A 21,551-nucleotide genomic window follows, 5' to 3' on the forward strand; every position below is an offset into this window, starting at 1 on the left:
AAATATTTTGATGAACAGTGAATTTGTAACTATGTTTAACATATAAAATATTGTCAAAGAAATAAATGAATGAGGCAACTCACACCTCCAAGCTTTCCCTTTGTCTCTCTACAAAACCAGGCAAAATCTCTCTGTAGCGGTTACAGTTGTTTTGAAGGTTTCCCTTGCAATCCCAACAGCTATACCAGCAATAGAGGATGTAGGATGGAAATTTCTGAGGCAGGTTATGGTTTGTGCTAAAGACCCCCTCTTTGAATCCTAAAGTCTGGAGTAGGTCTATAATCCTATAGTTCAGAAACCCAGTTAGCATGAGTGGAGAGCTACCTCGCTGGGGCCCCCGGCCCTGGCATCTCCACCACTGCCCTGTCTCTGGGGTTACCTCAGTTTAGGCCTTAAGTGGCAAACCCCAGGGGGAATTTGTAGGCCCTGCTTCTACAGGCACAGAGCTGGAATACTTAACATACAATCTGGTATTGGTGTTTGGTTTCTTCCCTACAATATCCCACACAAATTCCAGCACGGAGGACTGTGTGTTTCTTGTAGTGCCGGTGTTGTTACAGTATGCAAAGTGGGATGTGGAATAGAGGGGGGAAGAGCGAAGACAGCCATTAGTCTGGGCCCTGACCCGTGACCCATGCCTCCCACTCCTCTGCTGCTGGGTCCCCATCCCCTGTCCCCCAGGGATGATGATGGGTGTGGTGTGTCCCCCTTACCCCCAGGAGGGGGTGTGGTGCTGTCCTGGGGGGCAGGTGCTGACGGGCTCTGGGGGCTGTGCCACTGCTGTCCCGGGCCCATGGTCTGGCTGGGCCATGGTGGGCTGGGGTCAGCTGGGTGTATGGGGGGCCCTGGTCGGGTCTCTTGCCCCCGTCCCTTAAGCCGGGGGGTGCACCTGTGGGGTACATACCTGATGGTCTGCTCCCTTGGTCGGGGGACAACTGGCAGGTGGACGTCCTCATGGAGCTGCAGGAGGGGATGTCGATGAGGAGCCCTTGCCCCCATCGCTGGAGACCTCCTCCTCCTCCTCTGCCCCAGGGGTGGGCTCCTCTGGGGGCCCATGGGGTGCAGGGCTGGCCTCAGGGCCAGACTCTGGCTCTGGGGCCTGCTGGGGCTCATCGGCTGAGGTGTCAAGGGTGGCCGGGGGGCAGGAGGAGGAGGTGTACTGGGGGCCCTAGATCTCCCTGAGCTCCCTGTAAAAGGGGCAAATGGCAGGGGCGGCCCCAGACCAGCTGCACGTGTCCCAGGCCTGGGCATAACCCTGCTGCAGCTCCTTGACCTTACTCCTGACATGGTCAGGAGCGTGGACAGGGTGACCCCGGGCAGCCAGGCCCTCGGCCAGCTGGGCGAACACGTGTGTTCCACTGCTTGCTCCTCATTACCTGGAGCACCTCCTCCTCGCCCCAAAGCCCCAGCAGGTCCCGGATCTCGGCATCCGACCAGGAAGAGCCCCGCCACCTCTTCCCTGATTGGCTGGACGGCTGGGAGCCCCGGGTCCCCCTGGGGGCACTCAGGGGGCTGGCTGGCTGCCATGCATGCTGGGTGGGGAATCGGGGTATCTGGAGGGCGTGCAGGCTATGCACGTGTCTGTGCTGCTGCCTGCACACTCTCAGCTTCCTGCCACAGGAATCCAGGGCATGGAGCTTTAAGGGCTGCTGCACATGGCAACCATAGAGCCTAGGGGCTGGACAGAGCATCTCTCTACCCCTCAGCTGATGACCATCATGGAGGGTCCCGCTATTTCGACTTAGTGAGATGCGAATCATCTACACATGCCCTATTTCAATGTTGGACCTTGAAGTAGGGCGCTATTCCCATCTTCTGTTGCGGATAGTGATTTTGACCTCTTGCCGCTTTACATCGATTTCAACTTCGAAATAGTGCACAGCACACGTACACACGCCGTGTGCTATTTCGAAGTTGTTCTGGCTATTTCGAAATAGCCAGCTAGTGTAGACACAGCTTAGGTAACTTATTACCATACTTCACCACCCTCCCGGTGAAATAATTTTTCTTAATAGCCAATCTAGACCCGTCCCCCACTGCAAATGGAGGCCAATGCTCCTCATTCAGTCACCTGTCACCATTGAAAACAGCATCTCTCCATCCTCTTTGTAATCCCCCTTCAGGTAGCTGAACGCTGATATCAAATCTCCCTCAAGCAGGAGCTACACTCCTTAAAGCCCTGGGACATTTCCATGTCCCAGTCCCCCAAAGGGGACACAGGAGAAGAAGGGAGACCCTTCCCCACCCACCGACTGTCTAACACTAACTCACTGGAAAACAATGGCTGTTCTAAAGAACTGTTCACAACTTGTCAAGGCTGATCCCCACTCTAACACTCCAAGTGCAGAAGGTAGGGGCCCACAAGAGACCTGAAAAATACCTTGCCTCTATAGGCTTCTACTTAAAAGCTTCCCAAGGCCACAGATTCCCTGACCCTGGGAGGTAGTTGCCACCGCACAAGTGAGAAACCCCCTTTAAAAACCAGGAAAACACACCTGGGATGCCTCCCTGTGGGGTAACCCGAAGTTCTTAACCCTCCCTTGGGAGAGAGCTTGAAAACAGAGAGGAAGAAATTAAGCAGCAATAGGATAGCTGACCTTTCAGTCTTAGACATGCAAATACACAGGCCCTTCTCTAGGCCACAGGAATCAAATTGCCCTTAAACAAAAAAAGGCACTTTATTAGCAAAACAAAAGGTAAAATATACACATGAAGTTAAAAAGCATGTTTGGTTACTAGGTGATACACAGCAACTTAAAAAAGAGCAGGTAAAAGCACAGAGAGTTACCTCCCTGGGATTCAGATTAGAAGTTGCTGTGTACAGGGGGGTACAGTAGAACCCCGAAATATCTGCACTCAAGTCGCGTGAATCTTGGGTTAACGTGACTCTGAGTGGCAGGGAGCTGATACCTGGGATAATAGTCAAGATGGAATTTTTTTAAGCACAGGAAGACTGTGAGCTTCCAATTTCCTGTCAGTGTGGGCTTGATACTTGATAGTAGCCAGGAAGGCAGTAGCATAAACATTTTCTACTCTTCTGTCACTTTGGGTTTATATTCAGGGTCTGCTATTACACAGATCCATGTTTCCAAACACCTATAAATGTGTTCTGAAATGTTTATTTTCTTATTTATGAAACTCAACATGAAAATTTCAGCTGGATTCTTTTAAGAAATGAATGTTTTCTCTCACCACAATAAATAAATAATAATACCATCATTAGGCCACCAAACATTACAAACCATGTATGTTTTACCATGTTTTAAAAGCTTATGAACACAGAAGCAGGTTCTACAGGGGAGCAATCAATGACAATACTTTGAAAAATAATCAAGTCAGACACCTTGTTTTTTTACTGATTTTTGTTTCACGGATTCCTTTAATGCTGTACTACATGCAAGGTAAATTATAACGTTTTATTTGTTTACTCACTTATTCAGTTCACTTGTAAAACACATTAGAATCACATGAATGTACAAAGGAAAGAACCACAAGAGGTCATTTAGTTCAGCCTCCCACAGAAAGGCAGGTCCAAGTGAACCTACACCCATCACTGACAGGTCTGTCTGACCAGTTTTTAAAAGCCTCCAACCATGGGGATTCCACAGCCTCTCTTGGAAGCCTGTTCCGTTACTTGAATATTCTGATAGCAAATCTAAATCTCCCTTGCTGCAGATTAAGCCAATTACTACTAAACTTACAACTGATCAATGTCCTCTTTATTGCAACCATTAAACATATTTGAAGACTGAACAGGAAGCTGATAGCAGTCATCTTTTACCAAGACTAACCATTTTTTAAACATCATAGTTCAGATTTTCTCAACCATTTATCCTGTTTGTTGCTCTCCTCCCGCAATTTGGCCACGTTCCTAAGTGCAGTGCCCAGAGCTGGACTCAGTACTTGGCTGAGGCTTCATCAGCACAAGAAGTGATTGACAGGGAGGAAAACAGACAATAGGGTCAGTCACCAGGAGAGCCCCCATCCCTCACTTAACACCTAAGATGCCAGCTGGAAACATTTAGGACTGAACTGGGGGAAGGATCAGGCCCAAGAGAGGAGGCTGGTTAGCTTGTGAAAGTGATACTGAGAAAAACTGTTTAGAGTAAGAATTTGCATGTAACAAGCTTCTTAGTGCATTAGGATTAGCTGGCATGTTTTGTTTACTTCAGTTTAGTAACTGATCTGTCTGTTTTCACTTGCAACCACTTAAATGCTACTTTCTATACTTAAAAAAAAAATGGTGTTTTATTATGACCCAGCACAGTGTAAATAGTTTTTTCCTGGAAAAGCGGGGAGCAACCCCTGTGCGTATCTCCATTTCTTGAAATAGGTGGTGAACCATATGAGCCTTCTCCGGGTAAAACTTTTACATAAAATAAGACAGATTTATCTGGGGGTTGGTTTCCTGGCTGCTGAGCCCTTAAAGCAGAGCCTTCCTAGGGCAGTGCTGCTCAGCAGGGGTGCACTTACTGCAACTCTCTGCCTTTGCTGGGGGAGACCAGAGCTTCTGACTCAGCAGGACAGAGTGGTGGGCAGCCCCAGAAAGCAGGAAGGCAGGTGTCAGTGACTTGATTAGCACACTGGGGTGGGGTTGGGGGGAACCCTAAGGAAATATCTGTGATTCAACCCATCAGTCTTACCTTCCAGTTACCTATACAAATCATTACTGTAACCATTAAAAGTACCAGACCCAAAAAGTGACCATTGCAGGACTGCACCAGATACGTCCTCACAGTTGGACAGTGAACCAGTGATGATTTCTCTCTGCGTACCGTCTTTCAACCAGTCCCACACCAGCTTTTACAGTAATTTCACACAAATGGCATTTCCACAGTTTTGTTATGACAATGCCGTGTGGGACTACTATTAAATGAGCTGCACATTGATTCAGCAGTATTACTGTTCACGTTGGAGTGGGTTTGAGTTGCACAGGTCATCCTGAATAAGTTCAAAGAGTTAAGAAATTCCTTACTCACAGATGTTGTAAATCAGGGGTTAGCAACCCCCAGCACTTGTGCCAAGAATGGCACATGAGCTGATTTTCATCAGCATATGAGGTGGGAGCTCAGCCCAGCCCCTCCTCCCCCATGCAGCTGAGATCCTGCTCAAAGCCATTCCACCTCTGGATTAACAGAAGACCAGCTGATGTTACCAACTGCCACCTAAACTGTAAAGCTCGGCATCCTCATTTATTTATGAATGAAACTCTTGTAAGTAGGACTATTAGTGACTTTTAAAAGTATCACAGGCACTGGGACCATACATAGAGGTCAAAAGGTCAAATTTTAGCACTCCACCTCAAGAAAGGTTGCTGACCCCTGGTGTAAATAAACTGGGAATAGATTCCTTGTGTCATAGCCCCAGGCTCAGATGACTTGTTTACAGTAAGAACAGCAAAATAACTTCCTCTCACGTGGGCCAGTCGTAACTAGATACATGCACTGCGTATAGTTGATTGGTTTTAATTACAGAGTGCCAGATCCTTTGTTGCTCTCCAACAAGGGAGATCCAGGAAAATTGCTGATATTCACCTGTTGAAGAACTGGCCTCAGTACTTAATTACAAGGAAGTTACATTTTTATGTCACCTTAGTTTAACGAGAATTTTCTTTCAATGAAAGATCAGTTTTGGTTAAAAGAGACATATAACTGAGAAACCCAATACCTGTGTAAAGAAATGTGTTTGTATGTCCTCCAATTACAACGTCAACTCCTCTCACTTTTTCAGCAATCTTCCGATCCACAAGGAAACCAGAGTGTCCTAGTGCAATAATTTTGTTCACTCCCAACGTGGTAAGTTTATCCACCTGTGGCTGCAATGCTTCAACTTCATCTACAAAGTATATATCCTTTCCTTGAAAGAAAAAAAAAAAGGGGGGGATTATTAGTAATATTTATGAGGTGTCTAAAAATACCCCTGTGTTTTCATCACAAGGCCAGCTAACTGAAAGAGCTGATGGACTACAACCAGCGTCGCACAAGCTGTGGGGAGCTCTGGCCTCTTGTTATTTAAATGTTCATTTTTGCCATCAAACACAGGATTCTAGGTTGTGAGGCTTAAGTGATCTCTGAATTTTAGTGGGTACAGGGCCCACATTCCTTTACAGAACAAAAAAAGTGAGAGAGTTTTTCAATTAACTTTATTGGGAGTTTGTTCTGACTTTTAATTGGGCCCAGTGTTTTCAAGTACTGTACAAGGAACATGAACATTAGTGCTTAGCCTACCAATATTCATGAGCTGAATTATGTATATGCATCTACATACAAAAAAGTTCACGATACAAGCCATTGGAATAAAGCTTAAACTATATTTGACAGTCATTAAAACTGAGAGGAAGAATTACATTGAGGGTTGTTTCATATCCATTGTTTGGGTATAAATATTAACATGTTTCTGCCATATTACTTCTGACTGATTTTTCCCAAGATCTTTCTTCTTTCCGCATGTAAATTATTTGTAGGAGCAGGAAAAAAAATGTAGTAGGGTGACTCATATGTGGCAGGTAGATTAAGTGGCACCCAGGATGTCTTTTAAAAAAAAAAGCTACCCATTAATGGCTTCATCATTTGTACTCTGCACTGTTCTTAACGTTCCCTTCACCCACTCTCTCCGGGTATTTATTAGCTGCCCTTCCAGAGACTGAGAGAGGGCACTGGTGCCACGAGAGAACTGGAACTGAGTTTCCAGTGTTTCAGAAGACATTGAAATATGGTGACAGTTGGAAACAGATGGGAAAGTGACAAATGGCAGCAGTAATGATGAAAGAGATCGAGTGATAACAAGACAAATTTTATATAAAATTTGTAGAGAAATCATGGTGTAAAAATCCATACAATAAACCCTGATTTAGCCAGCATCAGGAACAACAGACACCCCCCTCCCCGTTGTTCCCAAAGTCTGCTGGAGTCCACAAAATCCTAAATCCTCCCCCTACCAAAAAAAAAAAAAAAAAAGGGTGGGGGAAGGACTTACCGCCGCCACAGACGGCACTCTGTATGCGCCTCACCCCTGATGGGAGGAGCATGAGGTCGCTCCAGCGGCAGCTCCTGCAGGCCATGAGGTGGCCCCTCCAGAAGCACGTGGCAGGGCACCTTCAGCTGCATATGGTGAGGTGCCTTGAGGCATCCACTGCGCGTGACTAAAGCCATACATGGCGAGGCAGCTCCAGCCGCGTGGTGGGGTGCCTTCAGGCACACACGGTGGTGGGGTCTGAAATGCACGGCAGGATCTGAGCCAGGGCAGGGTCCCAGGGCTCTGCCAGAGGAGGCTATGGTGAATGGCAGGGTTTTTTGTTTTTTTTAGGGTGGGGTGGGCACAGGGGCAGATGGAGACTGGGGCTGGGAGAGCCTGGAGGCAGTAAACCCTCACATTTAACAGACTTTCAGGAATAATGGACACCCTTTCCAGCCCATTAATCTGTTTAATGGAGGGTTTGCACTGGTATTTAATTTGTGTTTACACAGACCCTGGGAAGTTGTAAAGTCCTGTAAGTTCATAAGATTTCTGGTAACTGAGGCAAAAAATATGTATCAACTTAGGTGAACTTCCTGAAATAAAGTGTGTGTATTAGACGTGACATCTTCCTGGAATCCAAACTCAATGACTCACTTGAAATAAAGAACATCTTTATGGTTAACTCACCAACCCACAACTTCAGCACTGCAGATTGCAAAGTCATTTGTGTCATAATTCACAGAATGCAGAAACTAAATCAGCTTTTGAAAGCTACTGAGGAGTTGTACAGTTAAAAAAGGAGAGTTACAAAAAACTGTCTTTGCATCATATGGCAGCCCCGAGAAAATGCCAAATTAATGCAATTGTTTTTGCATTCCTCAGTTATAGCCTTCTGTCTTACTACTACTATTTGTCTTTTGACTCCTTATTGGGTCTTTCACTACAGTTACAACCATCTCTAGGTTCCACTACAAATTTCTTAAAATATGTCCTTTTACTTAACAGAAATGTTCATCATCTAAATTCTGTTGTAATATCTTTCACAGCTACAGAAGGACTAATCTGATAGCACTGTGCCTCTCTCAAAATTAATAACTATGACACTTGTTCCTCAGGAACTTATTTTAATTCCTAACATGCCCATTTTACCCAACTTTCTAGGCTGCCTGGATGAGAAACTGGGGCTCGGGGCATATACAGGCTTTGACCCAGGCTGTTTTCCACATCACTTCATGGATATTGCACAAACAGGAATATTACACAATCAGAAATGTGTAAGGTTGGAATTATCATCATCATTGGTTGCACAGTAAACACTTGCAACAGGTTACTTAAAAGAAAATTTCTACTGCATGCTATATTCTTTGTAAGATCTTATGTGTGCATAATCAGATGCCTTCACCCCCAAGCATGTTACGTTTCTCATTTTGCACAAAGGAAACGTATATTTCTCCTTGTTGTTCTTTAGAGGGAAAAAGGATAGATTCAAATTTAACTCAGCCTCTTATGTCAGCAGGCAGATTAAAAGTTTCTATTGACCAGAGAGGTCCCTTCTGTGGATAGCTATGTCTGCATTACAACAATCCTTCAAAAGAAGTTCTTCTGGAAGATCTCTTCTGCAAAAACTTCTTTTGAAAGAGAGCGTCCACACACAAAAAAGTAGATCAAAACATCAATCCGCTGTTTCGATAGAGTGTCCACACAGTCCCCGCTCTTTCGAAAGAATGGGCCAGAGATAAAAAAAAATCTGGCGTCATGAGGATTGCCCTGTCAAAAAAAGGGCCCACAGAGAATCTACGCATGCTTTTTTCTTTAAATCTTTCCAAAAAAAAAAGGTGCTCTTCCTGATCCGGGAATGGAAGAGGGCCACCAGAAAAAGGGCCTCATTCTTTCAATTTTAGATCAAGAGAGAGTGCATTTTGTGTGTAGACACTCCAACTGACACTGGAATTTAGACCATTATGTCAGTTCTACATTTGAATGCTTGGTTTCAATCCTCTCTCTCCTTTCTTATTCTGGGCTAAGTTACACCTTTGTTTCTATAGTTATGTTATTGCAGTGAGTAATGGATAGAAAAGTAGTAATAACTTCCTTATATTTAAAGGTGATTTTTTATTTGCTATGTTCAATTAATTTTAATTCCATTGTGTTTCTAGTTTAAAACCAGAGAAGAAGGCAAGGTCTCTTTATTATGAGTGAAAGTGGCTCTTTTGCACCTGCCAAAATTAAAAAGAGCAAGGTGAGAAACTCCAATGCGAAAATGGTGTTTTTATTAATCTAAAATACAATTATGTTTATTTATTTATTTAATGATTTTAAGAACAGATAATAATATAATATAATATAATTTTTGCCTCATTGCTTTACATTACTTAAGCATATATTCATCACTGGAATGATCTGTTTGTCAGAAAAGGATGAGTTTACGCTTCACCACTTTTGTCACTCACTGATAGAAAATAATTGTGATTCCTTCTGTTTTTTAATTTCTGTATATGCTTGAGATCCCATAAAATACAAGGGAACAAATTCTGTCCTCGAATATACATATGCAATCCCACCAACTTCAGCAAGGTTGAGGCTTGTATGTATCTGAAGGCCGACCTATGCTCCTCAATATTCAAATACGTGAGATTTCAATAAATCCTGCATAAAACACATTTTCCTTTATTATAAGATGTACTTATGTCTTCAGGTTTTCTTATGTGGCCAGTAAGAAACAAAAAATATACCCCACAGCCCTCCCCGCCCCCCAAAAAAAAACAAAAAAAACCAAAAACCTTTTAGAGCAATGTTTTGGGTGTTCCGAATGGATCTGTGTATAGAATGCATCTTTTTCATATGATACAAATATCAAGCAGTTAAAAACAGCTGCCTGTGGATCTGAAAATACAAAAAGTCTACAGCTAACTTTTCAATTAAAACCCTTCACCAATATTCATTCATACTAGGAAACTATACATAGTTAAATCTTAGCATTTGACTGTAAATGTATATGGTTTATTTCCATTATACTAAAGCATGCATACCTGGATTTGAAAGGTAGGATGTTTCTGCAGTAGTATAGCCAACAATTCCAATTTTTTCTGAACCAACATGTAGTATTTTATAAGGCTGAATATATCCAGCAATCCTGGATTCTACTGATTTGTGTGCCCGAATGTTTGCACTCAGAATTGAAAAGTTAACATTTTTAAGTAGTGGATCCAATAATCCATCCAGACCATTATCAAATTCATGGTTCCCCAAAGCCTATGAGAAACAAAAAGGAAAATTATTAGACAGCACCCCCCAGTAATGTGCATTCTCTCATAAATTATGTATTAGACATTTAGGATAGCACAAAGTTTTATTCTAATAAACACAGTCCTACCATTTTCGAAACAAAATTTATTGTTTTGCACTAAACACAACCATATTGTATCCATTTCTTCTGCCTCCCAATCTCCGTCATGCTATTCCAGCTTTGATGATAGCTTCTGATACCTAGCAGATGCATGAATCCTGCAGCTTGTACAATACTAGGTGTAGAGGTGCAAATGACAAATCTAAAATTAGTACAAAACATGACAAGAGAATGCGAGCAACCTGGTCTTGTTAACTGCTAATCTTGCTCACCTGTAAGAGATTAACAGTTCACACAACCAGGCTGACATTTTCAGCTGACTACTATGGTTACTTAACATACTGATAATCACTTTTGGTAAACTTTCATTTGTACTTCAACATGTAACAGCCCCAATACCATGTAACATGAACATGCATTATTGTGTTTGATGGGTACAGCCATTTCTAGCAATATCCTTAGCAAACCTTACAGAAAGAAACTCAGATCTAATTTAAACATCTTAGGAGATCACTCTATTAAAATTGCAAATGTGTTATTGCAGGCTTATATGCAGCAACTCTGGCACCATGAGCAGGAAAGGGGAAACATGCATAATGCCTCCCCAGGAAGGGTTATAAGCTTCAAAGACCAAATGTCTCAGACAAAACTGAGCTTTTAAAGTGAAGTGGTTTTCCCAGGAAATACATAAGGAAAGGTGTATGCAAACATCCCCTTCCCCAGCTGTGCAAGAACTCAGCCTTTTGAAACTTCATCCTGAGGGACTTTTGTCTGCTGATCATCTATTACATGAGGACAAGATCCCGATGAAGGACTGACTCACAGATTCATGTCAGTTCTGGTTCTAAATGTAAGATGAAAACAGAAGACCCTGGTGCTGGCGGGGCTTATAGACCGATCACCTGGCAGTACCCCTGTTAGAGCCAGCATGATCTCTGTTAATCTTCCATTACTGTTTTAGTATGTGTTCTCTGTAATGCTTTCAGCATAAGAATAAATGTGCTTACTTACAAAGCGGCTGTGTGATAACTTACAGGTGTTGCCAGTTATGTCTCTGAGGGAAAGGCAAAGCCAAGTCTGCTGAGGCAATGTGACTTTCTGGGGAACTGATAGTGTAGACAGGGAACCATGCAACCTGGAAAAGCCCTTGGTCAGGAGACAGAGACCTAGATCTCCACCCAAGAGAGGTGACAGCTGGGGGCATACAGCCTAAGAATGGGTGCCCTTGCAGGACTGAGAGGGAGTCCAGATGCAGTTGCCCTGAACTGTGTCCGTGTCCAGCCGCACATCTGTGTCCAGCAGTTATCTGCATTAGGTCACCTGTTCTTACAAGAACAATATCCCCTAACTCTTGTCATCTGTGAAACAGAGAAAGTGTACCAAAACCAAGCTGAAATCATGGCCTCACTTAAAGCAGAGGCAGAACTCACACTGACTTCAATGAGATTTCACTCTCAGGCTAGGTCTGCACAAGGCATTACGGTCAATTTCAGATACGCAATTCTAGATGGCCATTTGTGTAGCTGGAGTCGATGTACCAGAATCAACTTACTTCCCTAATGTAGTCCAAGCCACTTTAGTCTCACACCAACGTCCCATAAGCCACACAATAGCATGGAGTACTGGGGTCGACAGCTGAGCCCAATGAGGTCTATGCCAGCTGCACAAAATCCAACTCTGAAAGATGGACCATGGTGTGTTGCTCTTCCGGTAAGTATAGGTGTATCCTCAGTGTTAATCTGGGAAGTGGGTACTAACCATGTATGCATCTCCTCCACCTAGCTGGAGAGTCCTTCTGTATCCTAGGACATGCTGTGCCAGGATACTACAAATTTAGGGTAAAGTTTGGTTGATCTGTCTCAGCAGTAAGTCTTATGCAGACAGGAAGTCCAATCACTTCACAGTTAGATTTCATAAATCATGCAGACTCATTACAAACCTCACACTCTGACTAGGCCAAGAGTCATCCTCAAACTATCAGCTGGGGCACACGTGCGCGCGCGCACACACACACACTCTCTCTCTCTCTCTCTCTCTCTGTCTCCTGCTCACACTGCCTTAACGAAAAGCAGTCCTGTGGCACCTTAAAGACTAACAATATTATTTATTAAGTGATGAGCTTTCGTGGGACAAACCTACTTCTTCAGAACGGGCGGAAAAGCTACACAAGTGATCTTACAGCAATATAGCTATGCAGCTGTCAGTTGGCAAGTGTGGACATGGCCTAAATTTCTGTTAATACACAAATACATGATATTCTACTTACAATATTTGAAATAATTGTGACTATTATCTGTTAATGAGTTCATAAGACTTTTCAGGTTTGTGGTTTTTCCCCAAATTTTTTATTCTTATCACAAGTACAAATGCAAAATATAACTAGACATGAACGCACACATACACACATTCCCAGGGGCTTTACCTTTCTCCATCTCTGTGAAATGGTGTCCCACCCACTGTAGGGCACTACAGCCCCATGAGGTCCAGGAAACAAGCAAATACTGTAGTCCCATAGTCTCCTCAAACTCGCTTTGGCTAGGGCTACACGGTAGCTCTATCTCGAAATAACTTAGACAATTTGCATTGTGCAAATTGCGTAAATTATTTTGAGGTAACTTATTTCAAACTCCGAGCCGTGTGTTCGAAATAAGTGCCTATTTTGAACTCCCCACAACCCTCTCACAATGAGAGGTACTGGGAACAAAACAGCATGCTCAAAGGAGCTGGGCTATTTCAAGTGTGGTGTTTGGCTGTGGGGTTTCTATTTCAAGATACAAAATGTATCCTGAAATAGAAACCTCATTGTAACCATAGCTTTTGAGACTTACCAGGACAGTCTGTAGTTTGCATATTTTGCAGCAAAATTCTATTCTTCCTCTCCAATGAGGAGCTTACAGTCTGAAACCTAGAAAACTGGCAAAGTCCCAGGAACAGAATCCTTAAAGTAGACCCTTCTGGTACGTGAACTACTGTACTCTAACAGTAACCCTCGGTTTAGAGCACCCCTGTGATAGGACAGAAATTCTCCTACGCTAACCATTTGTCATTTATCAAAAGTGGAACAGCCTCAACAAGAAAGACAGAGGGAGTTCCCTTCTGAACAACTGAGTGATTAGAACACACTCCTGAGAGGTGAAGTGGAAGACCCCTGTTCAAACCCTTTCTTCCCAACAAGCAGAATGGGAAATTGAATGAGAGTATTCCACATCCCAGGTGAGTTGGAAAGTAGTAAGATGGGTATCACCACCTCATCTGGCAGCAACCAGATTATGAACAGGACTCACTCCAGTAGGTGGCCTCTGAGCATGGCTCTCGATTAGGCCTCATACTTGAATTGGACAGACAAATGCCTATTTTCCCCCCCCGATTTGTAAACTGCTCTGTGGCTGAGGCAGGAGATAGGCATCCAATCAGGAATCAGTGCACACGCCCAGAGGCAGAAACTTAGGTGAGAACTATAAATCCACTCCACCTGTCCTTCTCTTAGGCTGTGTCTACACTAACATTCTTCTTTCAAAAGAGGTATGCAAATGAGGTGCAGATTTACATAACTGGCACTTCATTTGCATATTCGTGCGAAATAAGAAAAGCAGTGTAGACGCAGCTGTTTTGAAAGTAAACCCCATCTTTGAAAGAACCCTAAAAAAATAGGGGAATAAGAGGATTTCGAAATGTGTGGGGTCCTTTCGAAAAGGACCCCCCGTGGAGCCACGCCAAGCCACGAGGGTTCGAAAGTGGTACTTTTAAAGTGCTGCGGCCAGAAGTGTCCTAATGCTCATGAGGCAATGAATATTCAATTCAGTGCTTCATTAGTAATCTTCAAAATGGCCATTTGCATGGCCATTTCAAAGTTTTGGCCAAGTGTGGCTACAGCCTTAGAGCTGTGATGCTCAAAGTGAACAACTTTGGCTAGCATGGGTTTAGAAATCACTTTATTACTGAACGCAGGGATAGCAAAACGTGATCAATATTATCTTCCTGGTATGATTAAAAGGAAGCAGAACTGTGCTTAACCTGTTCCAAATAAGGGGGTTGTGCACAGATGAAAGGACCTCATCAACCCATGGTCTTGAATGCCAGACACTTGTGAGAGTAACTGGTGTCCTAGGTAGGAGGTGGAGGCCTTTTGTAGAACCATGCCCACACAAATGAATTAGACTGAATTTATTAAAGACAATTTTTTGCACCCAATTTTGTAAAGTCAAAGGGGCATGTCCTTACTGGGTGCATGAGTTCGATGGAGTGATCCCCCAGTGGGGTGAGTTCCTTCGTCTCTAACAGTAATGCACTGAAGCTATCCCACAATTCCTGCCACCCCTTTACCTTCTGGGTTAGGTTCAGTGCCTGATGGGACAAAAGAAATGCAATTGATGGTTCTGGTTACAAGTTGTCACTCTCCCCCAGGGCACTTATGTCCTTCCTCTGCCACATCTCCCCACTTGAAAACAGTAAACGTTGTTTTTATGCCCTTTTTACCCTGGCCATCCATGGAGATGCCCTAGAAGGGCAAACATGGACCCCGTTCGGCTTCTAACTGCTGTGGCAAGCACTATATACACCTTGCGCATTATGCTGCAGTACGTCCATATGCATCTGCTGTGCCTTTACCAGGCCCTTCAGCAACTCTATTGCTGTCCCACAAGCCTCAAGGCCTCCTGCGTCTTGGCTTCACGTTCCCTTCATACTCTCTTCTCCTCATGCTCTATTCGTATCTCATGAACCATCGTTTTCCTCCATGCACTTAATGGTGCCCTGTCCATGCTGGCTGATTGCATTTGCTCATTAAACATTTCACTTTGATTAGTTTTTTTGGGGTGGTGGGAGGTTTTGGGGTTTTTTTGGCCTTCAGATCTGTGAAAGCCAAATGGCTAGAGGAGCTTAGAAATCCCATGTAGTTGCACATAGAAGTTTCGTGTTTGCAGTGCTGACCCAGACAGCTCATTTGCATCCTTCATCTTCTGGTATACCTGCCTGAACTCCTTTATTTTCACGTGGCACTCCTTGGTGTCCCTGGCGTACCCTTTCTCCACTGTGCCTGGTGCCATTTTGACATAAATATCAGTGTTCCTTCTGCTGCTTCGTAGTTCTGCTAGCACAGGTTCCTCTCCCCACACAGCAATCTGATCCAAGGTTTCCTGCACACTCCATTCTGGAGCTCGTTTGCGATCCTGGGCATTCCTGGTCAGGCAGACTGCTGAGGCGTGCTGCTGCGCTCCCTATGCTGGCCAAACAGGAAATTAAGTTGAAATTTTCCTGGGCCTTTTCCTGTGCACCTAGAGAGCAGCAGACTTGAAAGTGCCAGCCCAAGCAATCACATTGAGGCATTGTGGGACACTTCCTGGACTCCGAGAACATTTACTTTCACAGTGTTGTATCTGCACTACCTCAAAGTTGACCAAGGTCAAATTTACCATTACTCCTCCTGTAGGGTGGGAATGTAGAAATCAACTTTAATAGACCCCTAAAGTCAACAGAATGGGCTTTATGGTGGTGACTCATTGACAAAGTCTGCCTAACATGCCTAAGTTCAACCTAAATTCATAGCATAGTCCCCGGTCTGGTTTAACCTGTCCCTCCCCACTGTTCACAGATACAGCTTCAGTGAGAGCCTCTAAAACAACAGGAATGCTCAATAACTGAAATCACTTTTGGTTGGACAGCAGTGCCCAACCTGCAAAGAGCTGAAAGTCACTAAGAGGCTGACAGGAAAATTCTCACTAGCAACCACATGTCACACTGTATGCAACATCACAGAAATAATTCTGGAACTTTTCCTTGCAACAAACCCCGTTGGCAACTCTGTCCACATTTACACCGGAGACACCATCACAGGACCTAACCACATCAAGTACATAATCAAAAGCTCATATTCCTGCACTTCCACCAGCATGATATATGCCATCATGTGCCAGCAATGCCCCTCTGCTGTGTATATTGGACAAACTGGACAACCACTTTGCCAAAGAATGAATGCATTAGGAATCTGAACACACATAAACCTGTCAGTGAACTCTTCAATCTAGCAGGCCATAACATTCAAAGTTTGAAAGCGTGTACAGTAGGGTCTCATGATTTGCAAACTTCATATTTGCAAATTCAATTATTCAAGAGTGGATGAGCGGCTGCTTCCCCTGGGGCCCTGGACAGGAGCACCAGCAGCCACCGCTTCCCCTGGGGCCCTGGGCACTCCCCATATTTGTGAAAAATCAACATTGGCGAGGGTTCTGAACACAGAACCCTTGCGAATGTTGAGGCCCTATTGTAAACTAAAACAAAGAGACTTTAACATCAGATGACAAAGAGAGAGATGTGAATTGGAGTTCCTTCTCAAGTTTGATACTTGTCACCTCAGACTCAAAGATATCAATTACTTTATGCATGAAAAGGACAGTTTCCCCAACTTTGATATTCGTAGTGATCCCAGGCAGCCCACTTAACATAATGAACACTTGCAGAAACTATTTTTCTTTCTCTTTCCCCCGACTCCTTCTGTCCTATCCAGCTGATTCTTCAGTTTTTATTTAATTTTTCTATCTTTCTATTAAACTCTCTTCATCTCAGTTATGATTTAACAGGATATTATTGAAACTGGCCCTGATTGCTGCACGTTCCACCTGGCAGAAGGGTTACATTGCAAGCATGTGCTTTACTCAGTTTCTTCCAGAAACCCTCTCCATTGGGGCTTTCCACCATTGAAAAAAAAATGTCTTAATCAAATAAATCCAGAAATTCAAGAGCATGTTATCCTACGGATTTAACAATATGGTTATTTAAAATGTCACAAAACAATAAACCATAATAAATTGGGATCAGAACCTTTAATCAGAATTCATGTGTCATATGAGATAAATTTAAGAAGTCACAGAAAGAGGCTAATGCCTTGCATCAGCACTGTTCCATGGTCCCATAAAAGCAGCCACTGTGAAGATAGATGTAATTTTAAAATCAGTACTACCGTTTGGAGACAAAGCACTGCTCAATTTCTAAATGCAGATTTGCAAATATTCTAAGATTTTCCTGGAACATCCAAGAAACTGGTCCTGATGCCAGGAGAAAATTCATAAAAATATATCTGTCCTCAGGAAAAAGGTTTGCTAGTTCACAGCAGCAGGGCAGCATATCATGCCTTTCCATATGCAGGAAACGCCCAACAGAGCACCCCAATCTGCAGTGGTGTTGGAATCACACTGATCTCATAATATAACAGGTGTCCAAAGAAGAGTTTAAGTGCAGCTCAAAAGCTGGTCTCCCTCGCTCAGAGAAGTACGTCCAATACAAAACACAGTAGAACCTCCAAGTTACGAAGGTCAACAGCACAATTCATTTGGAAAGGGAAATACTGGATCAGGTAGCAGCAAACACAAAAAAAGCAAATACAGCATACTACTGTGTCAAAGGTAAACTACTTAAAAACCAAAAGAAAAATGTTAAAAGGGATTTGACTCCATAAGGAAGCTATTTCTGCGCTTGTTTTATTGGAATTAAGATGCTTGAAAGCAGTATTTTTCTTCCACATAAGTTTCACAGCTATATTAAGTCAGTGTTCCCTTGCAAACGTTTGAAAGGACTCCAGCAATGTGTTCAGAGACAGGGCGCTTCAAAAACAACCACACAGGACCTCTTGTTGGTTTTGAAGTATTACTGTAGTCTCATCTCTCCCATCTGGTCTGGCTGGCACTCAGCCACAGGGTGACCAGCTGTTTTTCCGGGGATGGCCCCTTATTTAAGCTGGCTCACAGATGTCCTGACTTTTTAAAGGAAAATGGGCCAACTGTCCTGTATTTTGCTCGGCTCCTGTTAACCCACACCCTGTGTCTCGGGGAAGCCCCATCTGCCAGGGAGTGCCTCCACTGAGCTGCTGCCCCGCTCCCTGCCACTCCATAAGGACAGCCCCGCCCCCCCACTGCCGGTGAGCTCCACCATGGTGTGGCTGCCCCATTTCCTGGCACAGCAGCCCCTACTGCCAGGGTCCCCTGCCGCAGGCAGCTGCTGCATTCCCTGCCCCCCAGGAGGATGTGGAGCCCCACTCCCTGGTTCCTCCCCTGGCGCACAGGACAGCAGCCCCCCCCGCCCCCTCCGCCTTGGAGGCCGGTGTCCCGCATTTGCCATAGGCCAAAGTGGTCGTCCTACTCTGGGGCCAAGTTTTCAGCTCCAGGCTGCAAGTTCACAGCCCTCCCCGCTGCCAGGGTCCGCTGCCAGCGCTGCCCCCAGGCTGCCCTTCAGGGGCCCCACGTTAGGGGGCGCGGGGGCTCGATCCCTCAGCCCGGGTAAGTAAGACCCAGCAGCCTGCAGGGGGAGCCTTAGCGGGGTAATATCAAAACACTCGGCGGGGCCTCACCTTCCCGCAGCTGCGCGCTGCTTCCCCGTGCGCCGCGTCAGCCCTCCCCAGGCCCCCCGGCCCCACCGCCCGCCCGAGCCCGAGCCCGAGGCCGCGGAGCGGGAGGCGGCCGCTGCTCAGTCCCTTACCATAGCGTCGTAGCCCAGCAGGTTCATGAAGCGCGCCACTTCCCGCCCTTTGAAGTAGCTGAACCACACCGTGCCCTGGTACTGGTCGCCGGCGTCCAGGAGCAGCACGTGGGGGTGGGTGGCCCGGATCTCCCGCACCGCCGCGTGTCTCCGCGCCACGCCGCCGTAGCAGTCCGGGGCGCGGCCGTCGGCGCTGCTGCGGCACTTGCCGGAGTCGCGGCTGGTCTGCTCCACTCGGGCGTGGACGTCGTTGGTGTGGAGCAGCGTGAGCTGGAAGGCGGCCTGGGCGGCGTGCGCCAGCCACAGCAGCGCGGCCAGCCACAGCCAGGGGGCCGGCGCCCCGCGCAGCCTCCCCATGTCAGCCAGCAGCGCCCCGCCGGGCCGGGCCGGGCCGGGCCGGGCCGGGCGGTGGGAGGGGCCGGGGCAGTAGGAGGGCGCAGTGGCGCCTCCCAGCGGGGTGAGATACCCCGAGCTCCCAGGCGTCCCGGCCCGGAGAGAAGGGTGCACCCTGGGGCTCTTTCCGCGCGCGGCTGGGACGTGCGGGTGCCCTGCAGCCGCCGCCGCCCACCGGGCTGGGTGACGGTACCGAGGCCGGACAGCAGGATGTTCTCCACGCGGCCGAGGTTCGAGCTGGAGACCCGCTGGCTATTTCCAAGAGCTTGATCAGCCCCCCCGCCTTCTCTCCAGGATGCCGCAGGCGCGTTGAACTTGTCAGCACGTGGGCGAGAGGATTCCAGGAGTGGCATCGGACTTGGCTCCGTCGCTCATGGAAAGAAAACCCAGGCACGGCGGCGGAGGGAGGCAGGACCCGCCAGCAGCCAGCCAGTTCTCACTCGGCGCCTTGGTGGGTCTTCAGAGCACAGGAGTCCATAGGTGTCTCCCCACCCCATGGTCTGTCCCTGCGGTGAGGGAAGCTCCAGTTGTGAGCCCTGTTGGGCTTTGGAGCTAAGGAGGGAGGTTCCAGATGGGAGTCCTGCTCTGGACTGATAGCTCAGCCTGGATAGAGAGCCCCACCGTGTCTCACACAGATAAGTCACTGGAAGCATTCAGTCTCGGGGAAGAGGTACAGAAGGAGCATATAGCATCGACATGAAACACTGAATGACTGCTATCAAAACAAAAAGCAGTCAAGTAGCACTTTAAAGACCAGCAAAATAATTTATTAGGTGAGCTTTCATGGGACAGACCCACTTCTTCAGACCATAGCCAGACCAGAGCCGACTGCTGTGCTTGTATTTCTCGTTAAGTTGATTTAATGTGGCATAGGGCAAGTTTGTCCACTTCATAATCTCCTACAATTAAGCAGCCTGTTCGAGTGTCACCAATAAGTGATCTCCTTAATTATAGCTTGAGTGATCTTATTGAAGTTTCAGTATATTTCACATACTGATTTTAAAACAGGACATTTCAATTCTGTGGCAATGTTAGATTTGCCAGCAGCGCAGGCTGAAGCTGAAGTTTGAGTCTGTGTACTGAGGTGGAAGACCACAGTTTGAAAAGATAAATAACTTTAGAGGATAGTTTTAAGTTGCAAGTGAAACTGGGATGAAAATTAGAAAAATTCCTTGTAGTTGATGGGTGTGGTTTGGATGAGGCTGTACAAATTTCTCTTTTTTCTTGTTGAGATGACATCACTTCCTTGTCAGCTTGGCATCTGAATTTGATGAGACAGAATGTAAACTCAGTTCGGTTTACGTTTTTTTTTTTCTTCCAGTAAGCTGGAGGTGGAAGGAGGAATGAAGTTTCCTATTCTGTGCTGTTTGATCCTTTGCATTTTTTTTGAACATTGACTAAAGTATCTAAGTTGGAATGTGGATGATGGAGATTTCTACAGCCAGCAGAGAATCGACCTATAAAGTGAAATGAATTGTAACTACCAGAACAGCATGAAAGGCCAATTTGATTTCATCTGCTTCTCAGATGTTGGGGTGACTCTTTTTCCTCTAGCCCCGCGGTTCCCAAACTTTTTGACATCTTTCTCCCGTTTGATTTTTGAGACACCCTCACATCCCCCACCTCTTCTTTACCATCATTCAACCCCCTTTTAACAAAAAAGTCAATTCGTAATTTAAAATAAACACAAAAGCTTCATATAAAAGTTATTTATTAAAAAATAAGCACAAATAATTTTTCTTGGCTTCATGTGGTTGCCTGGTGCAGCCCTAGTTGGCCAGCTGCCTGAGCCCCATGCCAGCCTCCAAGAGCTACCTACATGGCCAGAGCTGCCTGCTCAAGCCCCATGCTACTGGGGCCAGCCAGCCGCTGGAGCCAGCTGGCCACCTGCCCACCGGCCACCCAAGCCCTGCTGCTGGGACCAGCTGCCCTTGGCCAGCCACCTGAACCACCCTCCCAAGCCCCACGCTGCTGGGGCCAGCCACCCGAGCCCTGCTCTGCCAGGGCTAGCTGCCTGAGTTCCACAAGTCCCACAAGCTGGCCAGCCACCAAAGCCCCGCAAGCTGCCCACTTGATCCCCTCCCCTGCCCTCCTACAAAGCCAGGCACCCCCAGGCCCCTATCTAACTCCGTCCTCCTCTTCCTCCCCCCAAGCCACACTATTATTTTGTTAATAGTAATTAATTAAGAATCAGTTATATAATAAGGTTCCAGGGCTGATACCTGTGTGTCACTCTGAAATCTAGAATGTCCGTTGATTTGGTGTGAAATGATAGAAATATCTGCAAACATGGCTGTTGACTCTTTTTGTTAAGAATATCACCAGGTTTAATCACTACTGCAATTCATGATCTTTTTTTTTAAACCACACACACAACTTCATAAATTAC

General features: G+C 45.7%; 1 protein-coding gene across 2 annotated transcripts in view; it reads right to left on the minus strand.

Annotated features, from left to right (window-relative positions):
- The window catches only part of NT5E (5'-nucleotidase ecto), a 69,352-nt gene extending 49,775 nt beyond the window's left edge, over positions 1 to 19,577 (minus strand). The window contains exons 1-3 of one of the 2 annotated variants that reach the window (XM_074990950.1): positions 18,770 to 19,577; positions 9,987 to 10,209; positions 5,668 to 5,856 (exon numbers count right to left, since the gene is read on the minus strand). In XM_074990950.1, coding sequence (XP_074847051.1) covers positions 5,668 to 5,856; positions 9,987 to 10,209; positions 18,770 to 19,126 — 769 coding nt within the window. In that variant the 5' untranslated portion in view covers positions 19,127 to 19,577. The remainder of the gene's footprint in view (positions 1 to 5,667; positions 5,857 to 9,986; positions 10,210 to 18,769) is intronic. The other variant, XM_074990949.1, reaches the window with a different exon arrangement.
- Between the last annotated feature and the right edge of the window lie 1,974 nt (positions 19,578 to 21,551).

Source organism: Carettochelys insculpta, chromosome 3, assembly GCF_033958435.1.
Source record: "Carettochelys insculpta isolate YL-2023 chromosome 3, ASM3395843v1, whole genome shotgun sequence".
Taxonomy (NCBI): Eukaryota; Metazoa; Chordata; order Testudines; family Carettochelyidae; genus Carettochelys; species Carettochelys insculpta.